General features: G+C 39.6%; 1 protein-coding gene across 2 annotated transcripts in view; it reads left to right on the forward strand.

Moving 5' to 3' along the window:
• The first annotated feature begins 297 nt into the window (after positions 1 to 297).
• Positions 298 to 22,760, forward strand: part of tmem106ba (transmembrane protein 106Ba) — a 33,756-nt gene continuing 11,293 nt past the window's right edge. Inside the window, exons 1-6 of one of the 2 annotated variants that reach the window (XM_078538827.1) lie at positions 298 to 362; positions 4,577 to 4,809; positions 14,816 to 14,879; positions 18,753 to 18,912; positions 21,907 to 22,047; positions 22,507 to 22,556. In XM_078538827.1, coding sequence (XP_078394953.1) covers positions 4,590 to 4,809; positions 14,816 to 14,879; positions 18,753 to 18,912; positions 21,907 to 22,047; positions 22,507 to 22,556 — 635 coding nt within the window. In that variant the 5' untranslated portion in view covers positions 298 to 362; positions 4,577 to 4,589. Of the gene's footprint in view, positions 498 to 4,576; positions 4,810 to 14,815; positions 14,880 to 18,752; positions 18,913 to 21,906; positions 22,048 to 22,506; positions 22,557 to 22,760 lie in introns of both variants that reach the window. The other variant, XM_078538826.1, reaches the window with a different exon arrangement.

Below are 22,760 nucleotides of genomic sequence, written 5' to 3' on the forward strand. Positions count from 1 at the left end.
GGTGAGGCCAACTCACAGCACTTTTGGAGAGTGTGTATTCCAGATGCGATCTGCCTTCGGGTTTTAGTAAAGCAAGTCCTGACCGGTTTCAACTACGCTGCTGGATCTAATAACTGCCGTTGTAAAATCTCACTTTTAGCCCTAAAAAGACTACTGTCACATCAGATCTCAGCTTTATAAGTTTCAAGCATCGAGCAAATTTATTTCGGCGAAGGTAAGAAGCACATTCGAGAAGCATCGAAACACAAACACGCACCTCTCTCTCTCTCTGTGCTAGGCATGTCCTTGTATTAATGTGGGAAACGCGGTGACGCAATCCCATCATCATCGTGCTGCCGTTGATCCGGGACGTGGAGAGAAAGGTAAACACGGCGGCAGGGAAGCGGCCGATCAGTCTGCTGTTAAAAAAAAAATTAACTTACAGAGCGGCGGAACCCCACCCAGCTGTCTCCCGACACCTAACCAGTTAGAGGCAGGCGCCGGGTACCGGAGCCAAGGTAAGGTGCGGGCGCTCGAGGTCTTTTGAGAGGAAAATTTGACACCGATTAAATGGACGGCGGCTCCCGCTCGGGGCCCCAGCGCCGGCGGTTGCTCCCCGAGGCAGCGCGTGAGGTTTTCCCGAACGGTGTCCGCGAGCACGGTCTGGGTCATTGCAAGTGCATCGCCTCAGGGCAGCCACTTTCTTCAACCTCTCCCCATTCGATGCGCACGGCTGCACTCGGGAGGAGCATACTGAGGGAAAGGGGGATGGGAGCCTGTTGTGGCATTTCTGTCCCTGCAATTTTGTCATGCTCCGACCTCTGTCGTGCGGAAGTTTTCCATAGAATACGTTATGCAGTTGATTTATGGGAGATTTACAATATTATAATGTTCCCTCCAGTAAATTTTGGAAGGCTTCTAAATTCTGGGGCAAATACTTAAAATCACTATTTTCCAGCTTCTTGTCCAGTTTTAATGGGGCAGTATTTAGTATGGAAAAGTAGTAGCTTTCCGCATCACATTTGTGTTGTGTAGCTGTGCCTATTTATTAAAGTTAGACTTCCTTTTCGTAAAATGACGTCCGTAACCTGATGCGTGCGGTCAGTCGTGTGCAGTGCAATGTATTTGCTGATACATGAAATAATGTGCATGTTTTGTCTGTTACATTTGAGTCTCACTGCTTCATGCAAGTTTGTCCTTTTTAGCTGGTAAACATTTCTCTTTTTAAATACAACCTGAAAAAAACCACTCCACCTGTAATTGAATTCAATATTACAGAATAATGACTTGCTGTCTTTCTATAAAGACCATATGCTCTGGCTTACTCAGCTGTCTACTAGCTGTATTAATGTCCCCCTAACTAACAAATTGGCCCATAGCGTTATGGCAATCTGATTAGCTGGAAGGATGTCACCCATGTCTCCAAGTAGCTTATTGCAGTTTGAGCTAGATTAATCACCTCGATTGTCTGAAGATTGGGAACTATTACTGAATACTGACTTATTGGCAAGTTTCCTCAACTGACTATGCTTTGGTTTCCTCTAAAATATATTCATATGTTTTATTTTGTATTACATTTCATTTATTTGATTCTTTTTGGTTTTGGACTCCCAGGCTGTAACTCAGATGGTAAGACTATTTTATCTTATTCATTTCATCTTGTTTCCAGCACTACCTTTTTTAAGTTTAAGTACAGGCATCTGATATGAAACAATAAAGTGAATGCATGTATTCTCCTGAGCTTCTGTTTTAAATTGGTTGACTTGAAATGATTGACTTTGTTAGTTACATGGACAGCTCCAATTGTGATAGTTGGCAGACATTATAGAAAGCTCAACCTGTTTTTAAATCTAATTTTACTGGATTTCACTTTTATTTAACTTTAAATCCAGTCCTCTCCTAAATCAGAACTCATTTATCCCCTGTAAAAAGAATTTTGAAACATGTTTATGTATATTCTCCCTAAATATAATCTCTGTTGTGGTGACCATTTTACAATGATTATCAAGTTTTTGATGTTCTCTTGAAAGGTCTTAGACCTGAAATGGTAACTCTCTTTCTCTCTCCACAGATGCTACTATAATCTGCTGAGATGTTCCAGTATTTTTCTATTTTTAGCATTTTTGTTTTTAGTTTTGTTTGACTTTTTCTGTTTTTGAAGACCTAATTCCTCCAATAGGGTTTTACATTGATTTTTATAATGGGGAAGGGGAGAAAGTGGGTGCTTCTGTCAGTAGGAGGCAATAGACCAGTTTTTAAGTTTCAGTATTGATGAATATTTTGCAGTTTATAGTAGAGTGAGATTTAGCACTAGGTATGTGTATTAGTACATTCCTAAGAAAACTACTTTTTGTAATTGGTTAGTTGAAGGACAACAATGAGATTGCATTTACCAATCTGGATCACTACAAAAATGCAATTTTTGAATGTTTAAGACTTATGTCCCAATGTCCTTTTCCTTGTTGGTCAAAGTCAAAGATATAGTTAACTTTTGTGATTATTGTAGTGCTGCCAGTGCAATATAGTGCAGTCTTGCTTGCAGTACATTCTGTTTGTTTTGCTATCTTAAATGTTTAGACACAGTACAATTGGATTTTGCTGTCAGATGATTTGTATGTCTCGAGTAATAGTTACTAATCAAGCAAATAGAATTACTTGTACGTTAAGGTATATTGCATTTACTGTTACAGAAGCCAAATTCTTGGAATGCCAGAAATCTGAAATAAAAACAGAAAATGCTGGAAATATGCAGCAGGTCAGGTGGTCTAAGAAGAGAAAAACAGTTAGCATTTGAGTTCAATAGCCTTTCATCAGAACTGATAAAAGTTCTGATGTAGGTCATCAACCTGAAACATTAACTCTGTTTCTCTCCCCACAGATGCTGTGACCTGCTGAGTGTTTCCAGTGTTTTCTGTTTTTATAGCATTTAGTGTTGCTGTTCTTTACAAGCTGAGACTTGGCTTTAGCTGCTTATAGAAAATTCAAATTTGAAAGTTATGTATTTCTATACAAATCTTTTCAAGGGTACTTTTATCCCCCCCCCCCCCCCCCAATGCTCCTATGCTTATTTATTTAAATTTTGCCATTTTTGATCTTATCTGAAAATAAAAGATTTAATTGAATGTTAAACTGCCACCATTTTTCACCTTTAGAATATTTTGCTCTGATAATTAATTTGCTGAATTAAGTTCCGTTCACCTATCACTCCTGTGGTCACTGACCTACATTTGGCTCCCATCATGCAGCATCTTGATTTTGAAATTTTCATCCTTGTTTTCAAATCCCTCCATGGCCTTGCCCCTCCCTATCTCTCCAGCCCTTAATCGTTCACTTTATCTGCACTCTTCTCATTCTGACCTCTTGAACATCTCCAATTCTAATCGCTTCATCATTGGGGGCAGTGCCTTCAGCTGCCTGGACCCAGATCCCTGGCAATCCCCTCTGACATCTCTCCACCTCTCTACCTCGTTTTTCTCCTTGAACACAGCCTTTAAAACCTACCTCATTGATCAAGCTTCTGATCATCTGATTTCACGTCACCTATGTGGCTGTGTCATATTTTGTAAAGTGCTTTGGCTTGAAGCAAATTTCCGTAGAAAACTTAGCAGCATTTGTCCAGGATTTGGGGGCATCTTGAGTGATACTCTATAATAAATACTGAATTAATTGTTTTACTTTAGAAATTATTTTAAAGTAGCTAATTTTGTTAAGGCTTTGAATTCTAATGCTGTTTAGCTATTTCCACAAAAAGCTGTTACAATAGCCAGGTGAAAGTTGGGTTCAAGTGACAGCCAAGTATTTTAGTAGATGATGAGTACCCGATGTCTGATGTTTCAAACATGAATAGTGTCACCTGACACGATTTTTAATCCACCCCCAACCTCCCATTGATTTCCAGTTTGTTAATTAACATGCATGTCATATCCTTCACGTTCTCATTAAACCAAACTTGAGTTTATTGAAAAGCATCTAATTTAGGATCTAAAATCAAACTAGTTGAATAATTCCTGTTTCACTAAAGCGATATATATGGCACATTCTCAGACTGTTCATTTATTTGTCTTAAACCAGTCATTAACCTTAGCCAAGACAGAGTAATTAGATGAAAATCATCATAGATGTACAGTCATACAAATTAAAAATGGATGCAGATTAAATGCATATAAGGAGGGTCAAATTGGCCATTAACATCACTAGTAAACCAGTTTATTGATTGAAAGGCAGCTACAATAGAGAAAACTAGAGAAAGGTGAAGAGAGGGAAAAGTGGAATGGGAAGAATTCTGCAGAAGGTGCTCGATGACGATTTTCATCTAATTGCTCTGTCTTGGCTAATATGACTGGTTTAAGACAAATAAATGAACAGTCTGAGAATGTCTTTAGTGAAACAGCTGTCCTGATGGTTTTCAGTCATAGTAATGATCCTGTGTTATTGTGTTTTTATAAATTTGTCCTGATGTAGCATCAGTTATGTTTCAGTTGGAAGCTCAATTTTAGAGATGTAAATGAAGATTTTGTTCGCTACTGGATTTATAGGTAGAGTTTCTGGATCCCATGTATATGCAAGTTAACTTGCTTTCATTCTTTCTCCTCTAAAGTGATCATTGAACCATGGGGAAAAATCTATCTCGTTTATCACTGCACAAACCCATGAGTGAAAGCAGTGGGTCTGGCACATCAATAACTGACAGGGATAAACTGGATATTTCAGACAATCAGGATGAAGACTCTGGTAGAAATGGGGATGTGTCCCAGTTTCCATATGTGGAATTCACAGGCCGAGACAGTGTTACCTGTCCAACGTGTCAAGGAACAGGAAGAATTCCAAGAGGTAGGTGTTTCTGAATGTTCTCACTGATATTTTGGAGACTTTCATTTCATGGTTGTAGAATTTGTGGATTGATGTATATTGGACAAGTGTTTTATGAAGTGAAATGGTTCACATAAACAATGACTAAGAGCTTCAGTTCTGCTTGGTGATTGTTAATGCATAGCTGTCTGTGGAACATAATGCTACAGTTCAGTTGTAGATACTTAAGTTTTAAAAACTGCAGGCTGAAATAGAATCATAGCATTCATTTGTCATATTTTAGTGACTACTATTATGAGTTTAGTTTTCAAAAAAATATAAACTTTGAAGTCTAGTGGGAGCCCTGAAGAGTATTCTTTTATGATAAATCTCTTTTACATTGTATTTAAGGTGTACCTCACAGATATCTTATATTTGGGTATGTTCCTAAATCTTATTGGTTTGTAGAAGTTCAATACATTTTAAATCTGGATTAAATTTGAGATTTTCTTTGCTTAAAGTGTCAATTTAAAGATATTTTGCAGTTTATTGTTCTTTGGCTGGAAAATTAACATCATTGGTAGATAAAATGCACACAGATAAAATAGACCTGAAATTATTTGTTACCAAAGAATCCTGTTTCTATATTAGCAAGTCAGGCCTAACGCGTTTTGACCTTTGCTGGCTTGTAGAGACCTTTATCAGATTTTGGAGAATATCCCAGCCAGTAAAAGAAATAGGAACAGGAGTAGACTATAAAGGAGCCTGCTATGCTAATGAATAATATCATGGTTTGATCTGATCTTGACTTCAGTTTCACTTTCCTGTCTGTTTACCATAACCCTAGATTTCCCTGTAATTCAAAAATCTATCTATCTCAAACTTAAATATATTCAGTGATTTGACAGTCATTATATGATTTGCTTTAAAGTCACCCAAGTTAGGAAATCCGTTTCAAGCTTCAAAAGTCTGTTTTTAATTTTCTTGCAAAGAACTGTCGCTTATATAGCACCTTTTACTTCCTAAAGGGTTTCATTGCAAACAAATTACTTTCAAGTTGTAGTCATTGCACCAAGCATTTTGCACACAGCAAACTTTCACATGAGCGAATGTTAGAGATGACCAGTTAATCTTTTTTTGGCAGTGTTGATTGAGGGATGAGTCTTGACCTGAACGCTGAGAACTCCCTGCTCATCTTTGAATTGTGCAATGAGATCCTTTATGTCCACCTGTTTATCATCTCCAAAAATAACAAAAAATAACACTTCTGATGATTTAGCACTACCAAATTGAAAACGTCAGCTAGATTTTGTGCTCAAGCCTCTGGTTTATGACTTGAACCCATAACCTCCTGATTCAGCAGCAAGATGCTGTGCAGTGAACCTAGCTGACACTCAAACAATTCACAGACCTGATGTGCAAAGCCTGTAAGGCGCCAATTTAATCTTTTCCGGTAAAAGCCAAATCTCATTTGCATAATCAATCCTTAATTACACGGCAACCATTTTCTCCTTTGTCAATTTCCAACCTATTTTTGAACCAAATTGTAATGGATTTTACATAAACCTATTTTACGCAGTTTGTGTTCTCTGATCCCAATCTCAAGAAACAGAGAGAACATATAAGAAATAGGAGCAGGAGTAGAGCACACAGCCTGCTCTGCCATTCAATATGATCATGACTGATCTTGGGCTTTAACTCCCATTTTCCTGCCTGCTCCCCGTGTCTCTTAATTCCCTGAGAGACCAAAAATCTGTCTATCCCAGCCTTAAATGTATTCAGCGATGGAGCATCCACAGCCCTCTGGGGTAGAGAATATCAAAGATTCACAACCCTTTGAGTGAAGAAATTTCTCCTCATCTCAATTCTAAATGATCAGTCCCTTATCCTGATATTGTGCCCCTGTGTGTTAAATTCCCTGATCAATGGAAACACTCTGTGTCCACCCTATCAAGCCCCTTCAGAATCTTGTAGGTTTCAATAAGATCGCCTTTCATCCTTCTTAACTTGAGAGAATATAAGCCTAATTTACTCAGCCTCTCATTATAGGACAACCCTCTCGTCCCAGGGACCAATTTAGCGAACCTTCGGTGTGCCGTTTCTGATGCAAGTATATCTTTTCTTAAATGTGGAGACTAAAACACAGAACTCCAGATGCGGTCCCATCAAAGTCCTTTTTAACTGTAGTTAGAGTTCTTTGTACTCCAATCCCCTTGCAATAAAGGTCAACATGCAATTTGCCTTCCTAATTGCTTGCTGCACCTGCATGCTAACTTTCTGCATTCCTTGTACCAGCACACCCAAGTCTCTTTGAACATTAACACTTAAAAATTTCTCGCCTTTCAAAAAAAAACCTGCTTTTTTATTCTTGCGACTAAAGTGAATAACTTCACACTTCCCTATATTGGACTCCATCTGCCATCCTGTTGCCCACTCATCTAGCCTGTCTATATCCTTCTGCAGTCTCTGTATTCCCCCCGCTGCTTACTTTTCCACCTAGTTTGGTATCATCAGCAAAGTTAGATAACTTACTCTCTGTCTCTATCTAAGCCATTAATATAGATTGTAAATAGCTGAGACCCCAGCACTGATCCTTGTGGCACTCAACTATTCACTGCCTGCCAACTTGAAAAAGCCACATTTATGTCTGCTCTGTTTTCTATCTGTCAACCAATCTTCTATCGATGTTAATATATTACCCCCAACTCTATCACCCTTATTTTGCCTATTAACCTTTTGTGCAGCACCTTATTGAATGTGTTTTTGGGAATCCAGGTACACTACATCTGCTGGTTCCCCTTTATCTACCTTACTAGTTATTTTCAAAAAACTCTAATAAATTTATCAAATAGGATTTCCCTTTAGTAAAACAATGCTGATTTATTCTAATCATACTATGCTTTTCTAAGTGCATTGTTAAGACTCCCTTAATAGATTCCAGCATTTTCCCAGCAACTGATGAGCTAACTGGACTGTAGTTCACTGATTTCTCTCCCACCTTCCTTGAAAAGAGGAGTAACATTTGTCAACTTTCAACCTAATGGGACCATTCCTGAATCAAAGGAATTTTGGAAAATCATGGCTGCAGAGACACTGGGTGTGCTAGCTATCTCTTTCTAGAATCTCCGAGTGTAGGCCATCAGGTCCCGGGGATTTGTCAACTTTTAATCCCTTAAGTTTCTCCAGTACTTTATCCTTGCTGATATTAATTTCCACTTTTCAGCTCCTAGGTTATTGTCTATTTCTGGAATGGAACTTGTGTCTTATACTGTGAAGACAGACACAAAATGTTTGTTTCAATGCCTCTGCCATTTCCTTCTCCCCATGATAATTTCTCCTGTCTCTGCTTCCAAGGGACCAATGTTTACTTTAGCTACTCTTCGTTTTTATGTACCTATAAAAACTCTTAGTCTTTTTTTTATATTTCTGGGTAGTTTACTTATATTTCAGTTTAATTTCAGTGGTGGGCAAGATTCTAGAAACAATTATTCGGGATAGAATTAGTAGTCATATGGAAAAAATATGGGTTGATAAGGAAGAGCCAGCATAGATTTCTAAAGGGGAAATAGCGTTTAATTAACTTGCTGGAGTTTTTTTTGAAGAGGTAACAGAAAAGTTCAGTAGGATAATGATGTTGATGTGGTGCACATGGACTTTCAAAAGGCATTTGATACAATGAAAAATGTTATTGCTCATGGAATAAAAGGGTCAGTAGCAAAGGATACAAAATTGGCTGAAAAATAGGATGCAGAGAGTAATGGTCAATGGATATTTTTCGGGCTGGGGGAAGGCTTGTAGTGGAGTGCCCCAGGGGTTGGTATTGGGACCCTTGCTTTTCCTGATACATATTAATGATCTAGATCTTGGGGTATAGGGGACAATTTAAAAGTTTACAGATGATACAAAGTTTGGGGGCATTGTAAACTGAGGAGGACAGTATTGACCTTCAAAAGGACATAGAGAAGTTGGTGAAGTGGGCAGATAGGTGGCAGGTGACGTTCAATGTGGAGAAGTGTGAGGTGATGCATTCTGGTAGGAAGAACATGGATAGACAATATAAAGGGTGAAATTTTGAAGGGGGTGCAGGAGCAGAAAGACCTGGGTGCATATATGTGCATAGATCACTGAAGGTGGCAGGACACGTGGAGAGAGCAGTTATTAAAGTGTGTAGTATCCTGGGCTTTATTAGTAGGGGCATAGAGTACAAGAGCAAGGGGGTTATGCTGAATTTGTGTAAGACACCTGTTAGACCTCAGCTGGAGTATTGTATACAGTTCTGGGTGCCAAATTATAGGAAGGATGTGAACACATTGGAGAGAGTGCAGAAGAGGTTGACAAGAATGGTTCCAGGGATGCGAAACTTCACTCACGAAGATAGATTGAACAGGTTGGGACTGTTCTCCTTGGGGAGAAGAAGGCTAAGAGGAATTTTGATAGAGATGTTCAAGATCATGAGGGGGCTGGACAGAGTAGATAGGGAGAAGCTGTTCCCATTCGTAAAAGGATCAAGAACGAGAGGACACAGATTTAAAGTGATTTGCAAAAGAAGCAACTGTGATGGTGAAAAAAACTTTTTCACACAACGAGTGGTTTGGGTCTGGAATGCACTGCCTGGAAGTGTGATGGAGGCAGGTTCAACTGAGACATTCAAGAGGGCATTAGATGATTATTTAAATAGAAACAATGTGTCAGGGGTACGGGGAAAAGGCAGGGCAATGGCACTAGGTCACAATGCTCATTTGGAGAGCCAGTGACGACAAGATGGCCTCCTGTTCTGTTAAAATTCTGTGATTACACAATACTAGATCTAAGATAGCTTTACCCTTAATCGGTTACACTACGTGCAGCTCCACGAAACTATCAGGAAAACATTCTACAAACTCCTCTTCTAGATCATTCTTGCTAATCTGATTGTCCCAGTCTATATTAAGATTAAAGCACCCCCCCTCCAAATTATTATATTTCCTTTGTTACAGGTTCCAATTATTTCTTGTATAATGCTCTTCCCAACAGTATACTGCTGTTTAGAGGCCTATAAACTAGTTCCACCAGTGTTTTTGACTCCTGCTTTTCCTAATTTCCACCCAAACTGATTTCCACTTTGCGATCTTCAGAGACCAGATCATTTCTCACTAATGTCCTTATGTTATCCTTTACTAAATGGGCTATCCCACCTCCTTTGCCATTGTCTCTTTCTGAAATATTGTGTACCCTGGAATGTTTATTTCCGAATCTTGATCACCTTGTAACCGTTGCAGCAAAGCTCATACATAAAAAAAAAAGAAAATGCTGGAATTGGTGAGCAGGTCTGCATCTGTAGAGACAATGGGCAGAATTTAATGCCTCCCTCATCCTACCCCCCCCAACCACCCCTCCCAGGTGATGAGTTTAGAGGCAGGGAGGTATTTAATCAGGCAGGAGAGTTTCGATGGGAATCCTATTGCCTTCTCACCTCCGCCCAGTTAAATCTGGGACAGGAAGCCTCGTGGACGACTTTCCCACTTGAACACTACTTGGTACCTACTTAAGTACCTCATCTTGTGCTGCTGGTCTTCAAACAATGACAGGCAGGGGAATTGCTATCCAGGGAGCCTAAAAATCAAACACTGGGTTTGTTTGTGGCTTCTAGTGGGGAGATAGGAGGTCCCTTATTCAAAGCCACTCAGTCCCTGATTGAGGGACCCTACGTCGGGATGGGGGGAACCTGCTGAGAGCCACCCTCCACCATTTCTTTCAAACCCCCCCCCCGCCCAGCTAACGACCCCTCTCCCTGCAACCCTCATCCTGCCCTCACTCACTAGTGACCAGGCTCCCTTGGTGACCCTAGGCCTCTAGTGGATGCATTGCCAGTAGCTGCCACTGCTCATGCTTCTGCTGTCTGCAGTGGAGAGCTGGCAGCCTCTGACTGGTAAGATTTCTGCCACTGGGGTCCTAAATTCTTGGGAAGGCTGGCCAATGGCCAGTTAAGTTCAGGCACTGAATAAGGCGGGCCTTCCCCAATGCAGGCATCATGGGGCTCTCGCTGGCTCTCCCGCTGGCAGGCGAGACCTCCATTGCCTGGATTAAATTGCCAGTGTTTTGTGAAGGGGAAATCATGTTTAACCAACATATTGGAGTTCTTTTGAAGGAGTCACGTGTGCTGTGGAGAAAGGGAAACCAGTGGATGTACTGTACATAGATTTCCACAAGGTGTTTGATAAGTTGGCACATCAATGGTTATTGCGAAAATAAAAGCTCATGGTGTAGGGGCTAACATAGTGGCATGGATAGAAGATTGGCTAGCTAACAGGAAACGGTCTTTTTTCTGGCTTGTGGGATGTAACTAGTGGTGTGCCCCCAGCTTTATACAATTTATATAAATGACTTGGATGAAGAGACAGTTGCTAAATTTGCTGATGGTACAAAGATAGGAAAGTAAGTTATGAAGAGGACGTGAGGCTACAAAGAGACATAGATGGGTTAAGTGAGTGGGCGAAGATCTGGCAAATGGAGTATAATGTGCAAATATGAAATTGCCCATTTTGGCAGGAAGGATAAAAAAGAAGCTTATTATCTAACTGGTGAGAAATCGCAGAGCTTGGAGATTCAGAGGGATCTGGGTGTCCGAGTGCATGAATCACAAAAGGCTAGTAAGCAGGTACAGCAGATGATTAAGAAAGCTAATAGAGTGTTACCGTTTATTACAAGGGGAAATTAACACAAAAGTAGGGAGGTTATGCTTCAGTTGCTCAGGATACTGGTGTGACCACACCTGGAATACTGTGTACAATATTGGTCTCCTTATTTAAGGAAGAATGTAAATACATTAGAAGCAGTTCAGAAGATTTACTAAACTAATATCAGGAGCGGGCGGGTTGTCTTATGGGGAAAGATTGGACAGGTTAGGCTTGTATCTGCTGGAGTTTAGAAGAGTAAGAGGCGACTTGATTGAACATAAGATCCTGAGGGGCCTTGACAGGGTGGATGTGGATGTTTCCTATTGCCGGAGAATCTAGAACTAGGAGGTCACTGTTTAAAAATAAGGGGTCAACCATTTAAGACAGAGATGAGAAGAAATTTTTTCACTCAGAGGGTTGAGAGTCTTTGGAACTCCCTTCCTCAAAAGGCATTGGAAACAGAGTCTTTGAATGTTTTCAAGGCAGAGCTAAATAGATTCTTGATTTACAAGGGGGTGAAGGATTACCAGGGGTAGATGGCAGGTTACAGTCGGATCAGCCATGATCTTATTGAATGTTAGAACAAGCTCAAAGGGCCTACTTGTGTTCCTTATTCGTATGTTTCAGTTCTGAGACTTTTCAACGTTCTTTCCAGCAGCTGCAGTATTTTAGTTTTGCAACAATGTTTAGTTATCCAGGAATGTCCTTTTTGAAGTCAATAAGACTGCATCTGGCCATATAATTAAACATGTTTAACAGTTTTCATTTCAAATGTAAAGAGACCCCTGAGGGTAGCATGGTAGGTAGATAAGGTGGTTAAGAAGACATTTGGGATACTTGCTTTTATTAGCATAGAATACAAGAGCAGAGAGGTTATGCTGGCACTATAAAATGCTGGTTAGGCCACAACTGGAGTACTGTATGCAGTTCTGGTCACCACATTATAGGAAGGATGTGATTGCACTGGAGAGGGTGTAGATTTACCAGGATGCTGCCTGGGCTGGAGGGTCTGAACTATGAGGAAAGGCTGGGGTTCTTTTCCTTGGAGCAGTGATGGTTGAGAGGGAACCTGGCAGAGGTGTATAAGATTATGGGCATAGATAGGGTGGATAGTAAGGCACTTTTTTCCATTAGTGGAGGGGTCAATAATCAGGGGACATAGATTTAAGGTAAGAGGTAGAAAGCTAAAAGAAGAGTTGAGGAGAAATGTTTTCACCCAGAGGGTGGTGGGAGCCAGGAACTCACTGCCTGAAAGGGTGGTTGAGTCAGAAACTCTCGTAACATTTAAGAAGTATTTAGATATTCACTTGTGTTGCCACAGCCTCCATGGTTATGGGCCAAGCACTGGAAAATGGGATTAGTATAGTCAGATCTTTGCTGACAGGCGCAGACACGATAAGCCAAATGGCCTCCTGCTGTGCTGTAAACATCCATGAGTCTGAGAGCTCAATCGAACACAATTTCCTACCAAAGCTTAAGATGTATTTTTGACAACTTATGAAACATCAGGCAGATATAATGAATAAACCATTACCTTTACAGGGTAAGGGATTGAGTTATTTGTGTTGAAGCTGCTATTAACATTTTAAAAAGTCATGTTAAACTTGTCATGGAAACAACACTCAAACTTGACACCATCCAGGAGAAAGCATCCCACTTGATTAGCACTCCCTCCACCACCGCCGCACAATAGCAGCAGTGTGTACCATTCCTGGTATTTGTTTAGTAAACTTTCTGAACTGCTTCTGATGTGTTTACATTCTTCCTTAAATAAGGAGACCAATATTGTACACAGTATTCCAGATGTGGTCACACCAGTGTCCTGTACAACTGAAGCATAACCTCCCTACGTTTGAAATAAACGGTAACATTCTATTAGCTTTCCTAATTACTTGCTGTACCTGCATACTCACCTTTTGCGATTCATGTAGTAGGACACCCAGATCCCTCTGAACCTCAGAGCTCTGCAATTTCTCACCAGTTAGATGGTACTCTCCTTCAAAGATGCACTGCAGGAACTCACCAAGGCTCCTTAGACAGCACCTTCCAAGCCCACAACTGCTGCCATTTAGAAGGACAAAGGCAGCAGACACATGGAAACACCACCACCTGGAAGTTCCCCTCCAAGCCACTCACCATCCTGACTTGAAACTATATCACCATTCCTTCATTGTTGCTGGGTCAAAATCCTGGAACTCCCTCTCTAACAGCACTGTGGGTGCACCTACACCACATGGATTGCAACGGTTCAAGAAGAAAGCTCACCTCCACCTTCTCAGGGCAATTAGGGATGGGCAATATATGCTAGCCTAGCCAGCAATGCCCACATAAATGAATTAAAAAAACACAGACTCACCCCAGGTGAAACCTGACTTTATCTTTGGATCAGTGGATAGATGGATCTCGGCCTGCCTACGTGTACACCTACCAATCTATTTTGACTTTTGGTGGTTTGTATGCATCTTCACCCAGCGTTTGTGGAATGTACTGGCTAACAGTAACCAATTACTTAGATAAAAGCAAAATACAGCGGATGCTGGAAATCTGAAAGAAAAACAGAAAATGTTGGAAAAACTTAGCAGGTCTGACAGCATCTGTGGAGAGAAAAACAGAGTTGACGTTTCGAGTCTGTATGACCCTTTTTCAGAGCAGGAGTAACCAATTACTGTTTGTGCTAATAGTTATTTAACTTCAAAGGTAATTCTTTGGTTTTTGGACTGCTTTGAAATGTCTCTGATGCACTGAGGTACTTTACACATTCTAATAATTAAAGTTTTATAAAGTACTGGCAAAGCTATATTGTCTATCCCTGGTTGCCCTAAGGGCATTAAGGTCAACCGTATGGTAGCGGAGTTGTATGTAGATTTGATTGGGCATGGTACATGCACTCCTGAAGGATACTGCTGAACCACTTGGTTTTTAATGGCAACTCTGCAGACTTTGTGGTAATTTACTGGTGTTAGCCCACAAATTGACTTGATAAATTTGTTCTTCTAAGTTGGGTTTCTATACATGTTGTGGTAAAGGAATTAAATTTAATGTCTTGAATGGCAAATTAAAATGGGTGATATGATATTTAATACTTCAAAAACACAATCATAAAATGCTTCAGACTGAGCCTGAAGTGCTGATCTGAGAAATTTTAGTAACCAATTTATATTAACTGTTCCCAATTTGGGCACTTCCAGATTACTCTCAAGTAGTGTTCTTTTTTTAAAAAACTGCTGCTAATTAGAAATATCATCTTTAAAATGTAATAAATTAACACATGGTTATGAAAGCACTCTAACTAGCCTTTCCTCATTTGAATAAGTTTTCATTTGAGTTTTAAAAAAAATATATCTTAATCTAATTCTGCCCTGAATTAAATCTATCTTTTTTTGTTCATTTAGATCAAGAAAACCAGCTTGTGGCCTTGATTCCTTATAGTGATCAGAGACTGAGACCAAGACGGACGTAGGTTCTCTTAAAATGTTTAAGAAATGTGATATGCATGATTATGGTAAATTTGCGTGGATATTTCTGTAAAGTTCTGTTCGAATTGTCAGTTGCCAAATAGGAATTTAAAGGTGTCCTACATCATTGTCTTTTGGAATTTATACCCCCGTGCTAAGTTCTTCATTTAAGAAAAATACTAATGTTTTTGATCAATCAGACTTCAGAATTTGCACATCTCTGTCAACAAAACACAATGACCTAGCTCCCAATAAGTGTCTGAGTAGAATCACATGAACCTGGCTGATGCATTCCTGTGACTTGAAATCAAAAGTTAATTTCCTTTTCTTGCCAATGTTGCCTCTCTCACTCTTGAAGGAGTATTTTTATACTGTTATACGGGTGCCACAATTGCCCACAATCTTTCAAAAGTGGTATCATTCTTGTGTTAAAGTGAGTGTTGATAAGCTATTCCTGCATTGGGGAATCATTACTGAAACTTCCAGCATGATTTGCTCTACCGTAATCTTGAGAATCATAAGTAAATTTAAACCAATTAACTTTACTGCAGATTTGGTCAAGATCAGCCAACTCAGCAGAGACCTAATAAAGCAAAATATTTTGTGAAATTCATTATCATTTTCTATGGAAGGGATCTAGATTACATCAATTGTATGTTGATAACTTGTTAAGTTATGAGTTCATTAAGTCGGTCTGATCAAATAGAAATGTAATAGAAAGCTGCTTTGTTTTAAGACACTTTGTCATATGGAGGAGTAGTAATTATGGCTTATTTAAACCTTTACTTTCAAAATTTTTGAAATGATAGATACAGAATTGTTTTGTTGAATCACAGATTTGAACATACAATTGACTAAACGGGTTAAATAATACCTGTGGGATTTTTACTGAATCTGAATTTATATTGAACAAGCAGATTTCTCTCTAGTCTAGCTTTTCTAAGAGTTTATAATCATCATATAACTGCTTTCTATTATGAACAAAATTGTCAGTTCTAAAGTGTCCAAAGTCAAATGTTTGCTAATCTGCTGTGAACCACTACTGTTAACCTGTCTTCTCTTTACAGAAACTGATGGATTTGCTGTGCATTTCTTGTATTTACTCATTTTCTTCGCAGTTTTATACCACCTTTTTAATGTATAAATACAAAATAGTTCTCAGAAATGAAATTGGATGCCAAATAATGGTAGGAAATGACAGTTGATTGAAGGCATGGTCAATGAGGTACATTTTGAATAATTTGTTGAAGGGGAGAGTGGTAGCAAAACGTTAAGTTTTCGAACATAGGACCAGGACAACCTGAAGGCTACATCACAAGATGGAGAAACGTGTTATGGCATCTGTGAAATGGCATGATATTGACCAAACAACTGACCTGTTGACAGGAAATAGCAACAAAATATTGCAGTACTCCTGATGTACAAGGCCTCTTTTAGCTATTCCCTTATTCCTTCATAATGGGCCACTTTGTCTTCCCTCTTTTTCATCACCTTCAAGGAGTGGCATTCTAGTTTCTTTCTGGTATTCTACCTGCAAGTTGTTATTGTGGAGTTTCAGGAACTCTGAAAGTCAGGCCTGGATATTACAACAGTTGATGAGAAATTTCTGCAGTGTCTTTGGATTTGGGGCAAGGTGCCTATCTTGTGACTGGGAGCTGTGTTGTAATAGTTCCATCACTGTTCCAGAATATGTTATCTGAAGGTGTAAGACAGAATCCTCTGGATGGCACTGAGGTTTGTATTGCTACAGTTGCTTTTCAGAACACAGACAGTTGGTCAGCTTTTGTTGGTCAGCTGGGGAAAGATGTTGCTGGAGTCTGAATTCTCCTTTGGGACTTGGGCGAAGCTTTTTCCAGAGGATGGACCTCTTGGAAGCAGCACTTCCAAGAGGAGGGGAGGCAGGCATGTTGAGCTTCTCTGACTTTAGGGCCCTTGAATGGATCAATGGGATGGAGGCATTGGTAAGAGAAAATAAGGAAGTGTCACTAGGGCTGTTAGAAGGATCTTGACAGGTGAGCATTTTTGGCAGTAGTGTCTACCTTCAAAGTTGTTATTGATCACTGCTGCAACAAGTGCATCAGTCAGCAGAATTAGCTCTTCAGTCACATATCTGTTGACAGTTGGGATTTATGTTAGTATTTAAAGTCTATAGGGTGGTAGGAATTACTAGATTAATTGTTATGTTTTCTGATTTTTTTGGCTGCCTGAAGAGAGGTTTTATTGAGGAGGCTATTAGGAGGGTTTTTTTGGCATATGATTGGAATCTTATGGTCAGATTCAAACATAAGCCTTGGATAAAGGATTCAGGAGCACTGTGGTGTGCTCGGTTTTCTCAGTGAATTAAAGTATCACCTGGTGTCTGTGTCTGGAGCTGTTGCCACTGAAAACTCTTTCGAGTTATCAACAGTCACAGATTGCAACTCTTTCGAGTACAATCACAGTTCTTGGTTTTCCGGGAGTGGGACATGAACCCACAACCCTCTGATTCAAAGGCGAGGGTGCTATGAACTGAGCCACAGCTGACACCTCCTGTTGCCACTGGAAACTCTTTCGAGTTATCAACAGTCACAGATTGCAACTCTTTCGAGTACAATCACAGTTCTTGGTTTTCCGGGAGTGGGACATGAACCCACAACCCTCTGATTCAAAGGCGAGGGTGCTATGAACTGAGCCACAGCTGACACCTCCTGTTGCTACTGGAAGTTGTCTTTGTGTATTTTGCTTGGAATTGAAGATATGGGCGGTTTAATTTACTTAAGTGCCTCTATTCAGTTGAAAGTGTGATTACCATTAGATTGGACCTGAACCAATTTAGAAGTTGCAAATGACTTGAGGGTATCGCTACTGATTGATTGATCTCCCATCATGTTCCCTGTGTTAAACTGTAGTCACTCTTATCTCTTTCTTTATTTGTTTTCTGATCTCTTCTGCTTTCTCATTCTCATCTCTGCTGTTTCTCTCCCTACATCATTCTTGCTTCTCATTGTCCTGTTCTTTTTTTGGTGAGTGGTCTAGCATGGTGTGAGACTGCATTTGTGGTTGTAAGGAAAATATCCTCAGCATCTCCCTTCCCCACGCGTTTTCATTCCCATCACATCCACTACCATTTCCCCTTTCCGCTATTTCATCCTCCTTTTAGCTCCAATGCTTTTAAATTTGCCACTTGTTTCTCAATTATTTGAAGAAAAGGTACAAAGTAGTAAGTGCTGGCAGCTGGAGAAAAATATTTCATCAGTGTAGCTGACTGAAAAGTACGGATGCATTAAGGGAACTTGGGCACATGACACTTGCTACGACTGAAACATACAAATTCAGCTCATTATTCTGGGTAAAATGCCAAGTCGAAGCCTGTGCTGTTGGGAGAGCTGAGGCCTTCAAGTAACATTTCAAGGAAGGCATTTAAATACAGGAAAAGTAGATAATAAACATTTCACAATAACAAGTTAATTTGTGCCCCCTTTTTAAAAAAAAATAGGTTTAAATTATTATTTTGGGCATTAGACATTTCGCTTGCTGGCAATAAATAAATGGTGAATAAAAAAGCTTTCTGAAAGAATTTTAAGCAGTTTGTGGGAATCCACTGACCAGATTGTGGGATCACAGGGTAACAGTTGCTGCAGGTTCTTTGATATTTCAATGAAACCGAATTTAATATACAATGGATTTATAAGTAAATGCATAGAACAAAGAAGGGGGCAACAAATCAACAAAATAGCAGTGACGGAATGATACAATGACAGCACATGCAACTTAGTTGATTGCTGATAGATCTAATATATCAAGAATACTGAACTTACAGTTAAATTGTGAACCAGTGAACATCACAACATCATATATGCTGTTTTTTAAATATTTAAATTCTTACATTTTGCAGGAAACTGTATGTGACATCATCAGTAGTACTTTGTTTGCTGCTTTCTGGACTAGCAGTATTTTTCCTCTTCCCACGATCTATTGATGTGAGTTACGTTGGTGTAAAGTACATTTATGTCAGTTATGACCAAGTCAACCGGGTAGTTTATCTCAACATCACGGTAAGCCCTGAGTTGTTAAATTGGTGAAAGTTGATTCACATTTTTTAGAAGAAAAATACAGCATATGTGGTACTTTGCAATTTTTGTTATACTAATACAGACAGTTCTTTAATTGAGAGCGTCTCTTGATTCATCCACACAATTTCAAGAAAAGATCCTCTTGATTGAGCTGTTACTGCTTGCAGTTAAATTTCTGTCTGATTCCTCACTGGGTAATGAAAGATTAATATTCTGAATATTCTCCTGCATCACTGCAGGAGTTCCTCAGGGTAGTGTCCTCGACCCATCTTCAGCTACTTCATCAATGCCCTTCCTTCCATCATAAGGTCAGAGGTGGGAATGTTTGCTGCTGATTGCACAATGTTCACCATTCAGGATTCCACTAAAGCAGTCCATGTCCGAATGTAGAAAGACCGGGACAATATCCAGGCTTGGGCTGACAAGAGGCAAGTAACATTTGTGCCACACAAGTGCCAGGCAATGACCATCTCCAGTAAAAGAGAATCTAACTATCACCCTTTGACACTCAATGGCATTACCATCGCTGAATGGCATTAGCATCACTGAATACCCCACTATCAACCTCGTGAGGGTTACCATTGACCAGAAACTGAACTGAACTAGCTATATAAATACTGCGGCTACAAGATTAGGTCAGAGGCTAAGAATCCTGTGGCGAGTAACTCGCCTCCTGACTCCCCAAAGCCTGTCCACTATCTGCAAGGCGCAAGTCAGGAGTGTGACAGAATACTCTCTACTTGCTTGAGTTCAGCTCCAACAACACTCAAGAATCTTGACACCGTCCAGGACAAAAAAGCAGCCCACTTAATTGGCACCCCATCCACAAGCATTCACTCCGCCCATCACCCTTGCACAGTGGCAACAGTGTGTACCATCTACAAGATGCACTGCAGGAACTCGCCAAGGATCCTTAGACAGCACCTTCCAAACCCTTGACCACTGTCATCTAGAAGGACAAGGGCAGGAGACACATGAGAATGCCATCACCTGGAAGTTCCCTTCCAAGCCACTCGCCATCCTGACTCGAAACTATATCGCCAATCCTTCACTGTCGCTGGGTTAAAATCCTGGAACTCCCTCCCTAACGCACTGTGGGTGTACCTACACCATATGGACTGCAGGGGTTCAAGAAGGCAGCTTATCAACACCACCTCAAGGGCAACTAGGGATGGGCAATAAATACTGGCCCAGCCAGCGAAGCCCACATCCTGTGAATGAATATTTTAAAAAATAATAATTTGTTAGCATTCATCACTGTTGTCATGAATGCTAAGTGGGTGGCTAGCATCATTTGAATGTATATGCATAATTTTAAACTTCACTGTCCAAACTGAAATATTATTTCACCTAGACTACCTGGAGTTTACAAACATTACCTCATCCCGATCTCCCTTTCTTTTGACGTCCCTCCTTTTACTCCCAAGGATAAAAATGGGAAGTGAGGGAGAGTATCCAGAAAACTCTAGGCCATACATTTTGCTAACAGTTTGATGGTTTACTTTGAAATAAGCAACTTATTAGTTGGTATTGATACTAACCTCAGGTTGTGTACCATCATAGTCTTTGTTATTAGTACTGGGCACTTTCATTGTCTAAGCTCTCAGGTTGTTAGTTCTGCTAGATTGTATTTGGTGGTCTGAAATCTTTGTTTAAGGAGGGCAGATTATAAGGACGTTCTGGGATTTGTGGCTTAGTCCCTGCCTGCAAATAATGAATTTTACTATATTAATACCCTCAATTTTGGTTTTTATCATGTTACCCCCAGGAGTTACTTTGCTTCCTGAGTGTTATTGAAATTCATGCACCCACTATGGCCGCCTATTGGGATTAAACTTGCTTTACACTTAAATCAATTGTATCTGAATGACGGTCAGAAGTGGTGGTTCTAAGTCGATAGTTTTTTTTTCATCTTTTCCTGAGCTGAGGAATACTGACTCCTGTAAGAGGTTCAGACAGTAAACTTCAGACAAGGAGACACTTGATGCAGTGGACAATTTATTAAGCAAAAAAATTACACTTAACTAAAGAAGGTGGTCAGTATTCTAGTTCAAACGGCTTTAACTTCTCGCTGGCTCTGGCAGCTACAGAAGGCTCATGACCGAAGTCCGTGCTTTTTGTCCCCTACAACCAGGGTCTCTTTGTGTTTTGATGTTGCCATCGTGCTTTGATCTTGTTATTTCACCTGTCTATACTTTAACTTGCCATTCGTGGTCAGGACCTGTGGTCACAACCCAAACAGGATATCCTTAACACCTAAACAGCCCATCGTTAACTTTTTCCTGTATGGCCATTTGCTTACTTGACCCCTAATTTTTTTTAATTATAGCCCCAAAATCCATTGATCTATACATTTCCACACATTTCCTTTTTTTATCACAACTGATAACAACATAATTCAGACATCTGTCCTCTACTTGGATAGAAAAAGGGATCAGTTCACACAATCAAATCTGTTAGTTTTCAATTTAACTCAAACCACGCAGGCAATATTTCCTCATACATCTAAAATTAGCCCTTCATCTACCAGGAGCTCATATAAAATGCACATAAAAAGGATCCATCTCACAAATGGATGAAAAAAAGAACAAAAAAGGTATAAAAAGGTTCGCATTTCCTACAGGCAGCCTGTTGCATAACCCTGCAGTGCTTGCATGTGTAATTTAGCTCTGTACCTTTCTGATAATGTGAATTGGCACAGCATCACGTGGCGTGCTTAGCCAGCGAGCCATTGGAAATCTTTGTGTCTCACTTCTCTTCACTCCCACCTAGGCAGCGAATTACAAATTCAGGTACCATGATTGAAGCTGTGCAATTCGATGTATTACTCTGTGGAAAGTTGAAACTGTGAAGACAAAATTCTAATAGTTGTTTTCTGTCACAGAAATGCAAAGTTGTATATTGCAACAGTTTTGTATTTTATGAGGATATGTTGCAGCGAAGTTGCTTTTCATCCTAATAGTCCTATCTTTGCAGAGCATTTTAAACATTACCAATAACAACTTCTATTCGGTGAATGTGGCAAACATTAGTGCTCAAGTACAGTTTTCGAAAACAGTTATTGGGAAATCACGGATAAGCAATATTACAAAAATTGGACCTCTAGACATGAAGCAGGTAATCTTTACTAACAATGGGCTATTTCTCCTTTTGAAATTTGCTTCATCCTATTCGTTCCTCCTGGAACCACAGATGAAGGAAAATGGAATTGATTTGCGTTACCATTCCCTTAAACGAGATGTGACTTTACTAGTGTATAAGGAATTTCCAATAATCTATCGATTATATTCGGAATGGCCATTCATTTGCATGCAAATAAAGGTGGCGACTCTCCTTAACTCTGCTAAAACATTTCTATATATACTTTTGTAAGAATATTGGATTGAATTTATTATTAATTAGGTGGGATCTGTTGCTGTGCTATGTGAATCCATTGTTTAAAGTAATCTTCCAATTTGAAGATCTGTTCTCAAATTATGCCAGAATAGAATATTTTTCATTCTGTAGCAAGCATAGTGTAGAAGAGCTTTATGCTGTATCTATCCTGTATTTTCAGTAATTTATTTTATTTTGCAGATTGACTATTCTGTTCATACTGTAATAGGAGACCAAATGAACTACATGTAGTAAGTAGTGTTAACACATAAATGATCATTCAAACTTGTCTGTTTAAATCAACTTACTTGGAGTGGAAGTGTTTATGTAATTTGATAAGCAAACATTAGACTTTGCTAAGACTAAAGCCTGATGAATGAGTTCTGAATGTTGCATACTTGAAGCACTGATGCAGGTAAAATTCATCTAAAGCAAAGTACATAATGAAGAAAATT

Source organism: Cetorhinus maximus, chromosome 3 (genome assembly GCF_964194155.1).
Source record: "Cetorhinus maximus chromosome 3, sCetMax3.hap1.1, whole genome shotgun sequence".
Lineage (NCBI taxonomy): Eukaryota > Metazoa > Chordata > Chondrichthyes > Lamniformes > Cetorhinidae > Cetorhinus > Cetorhinus maximus.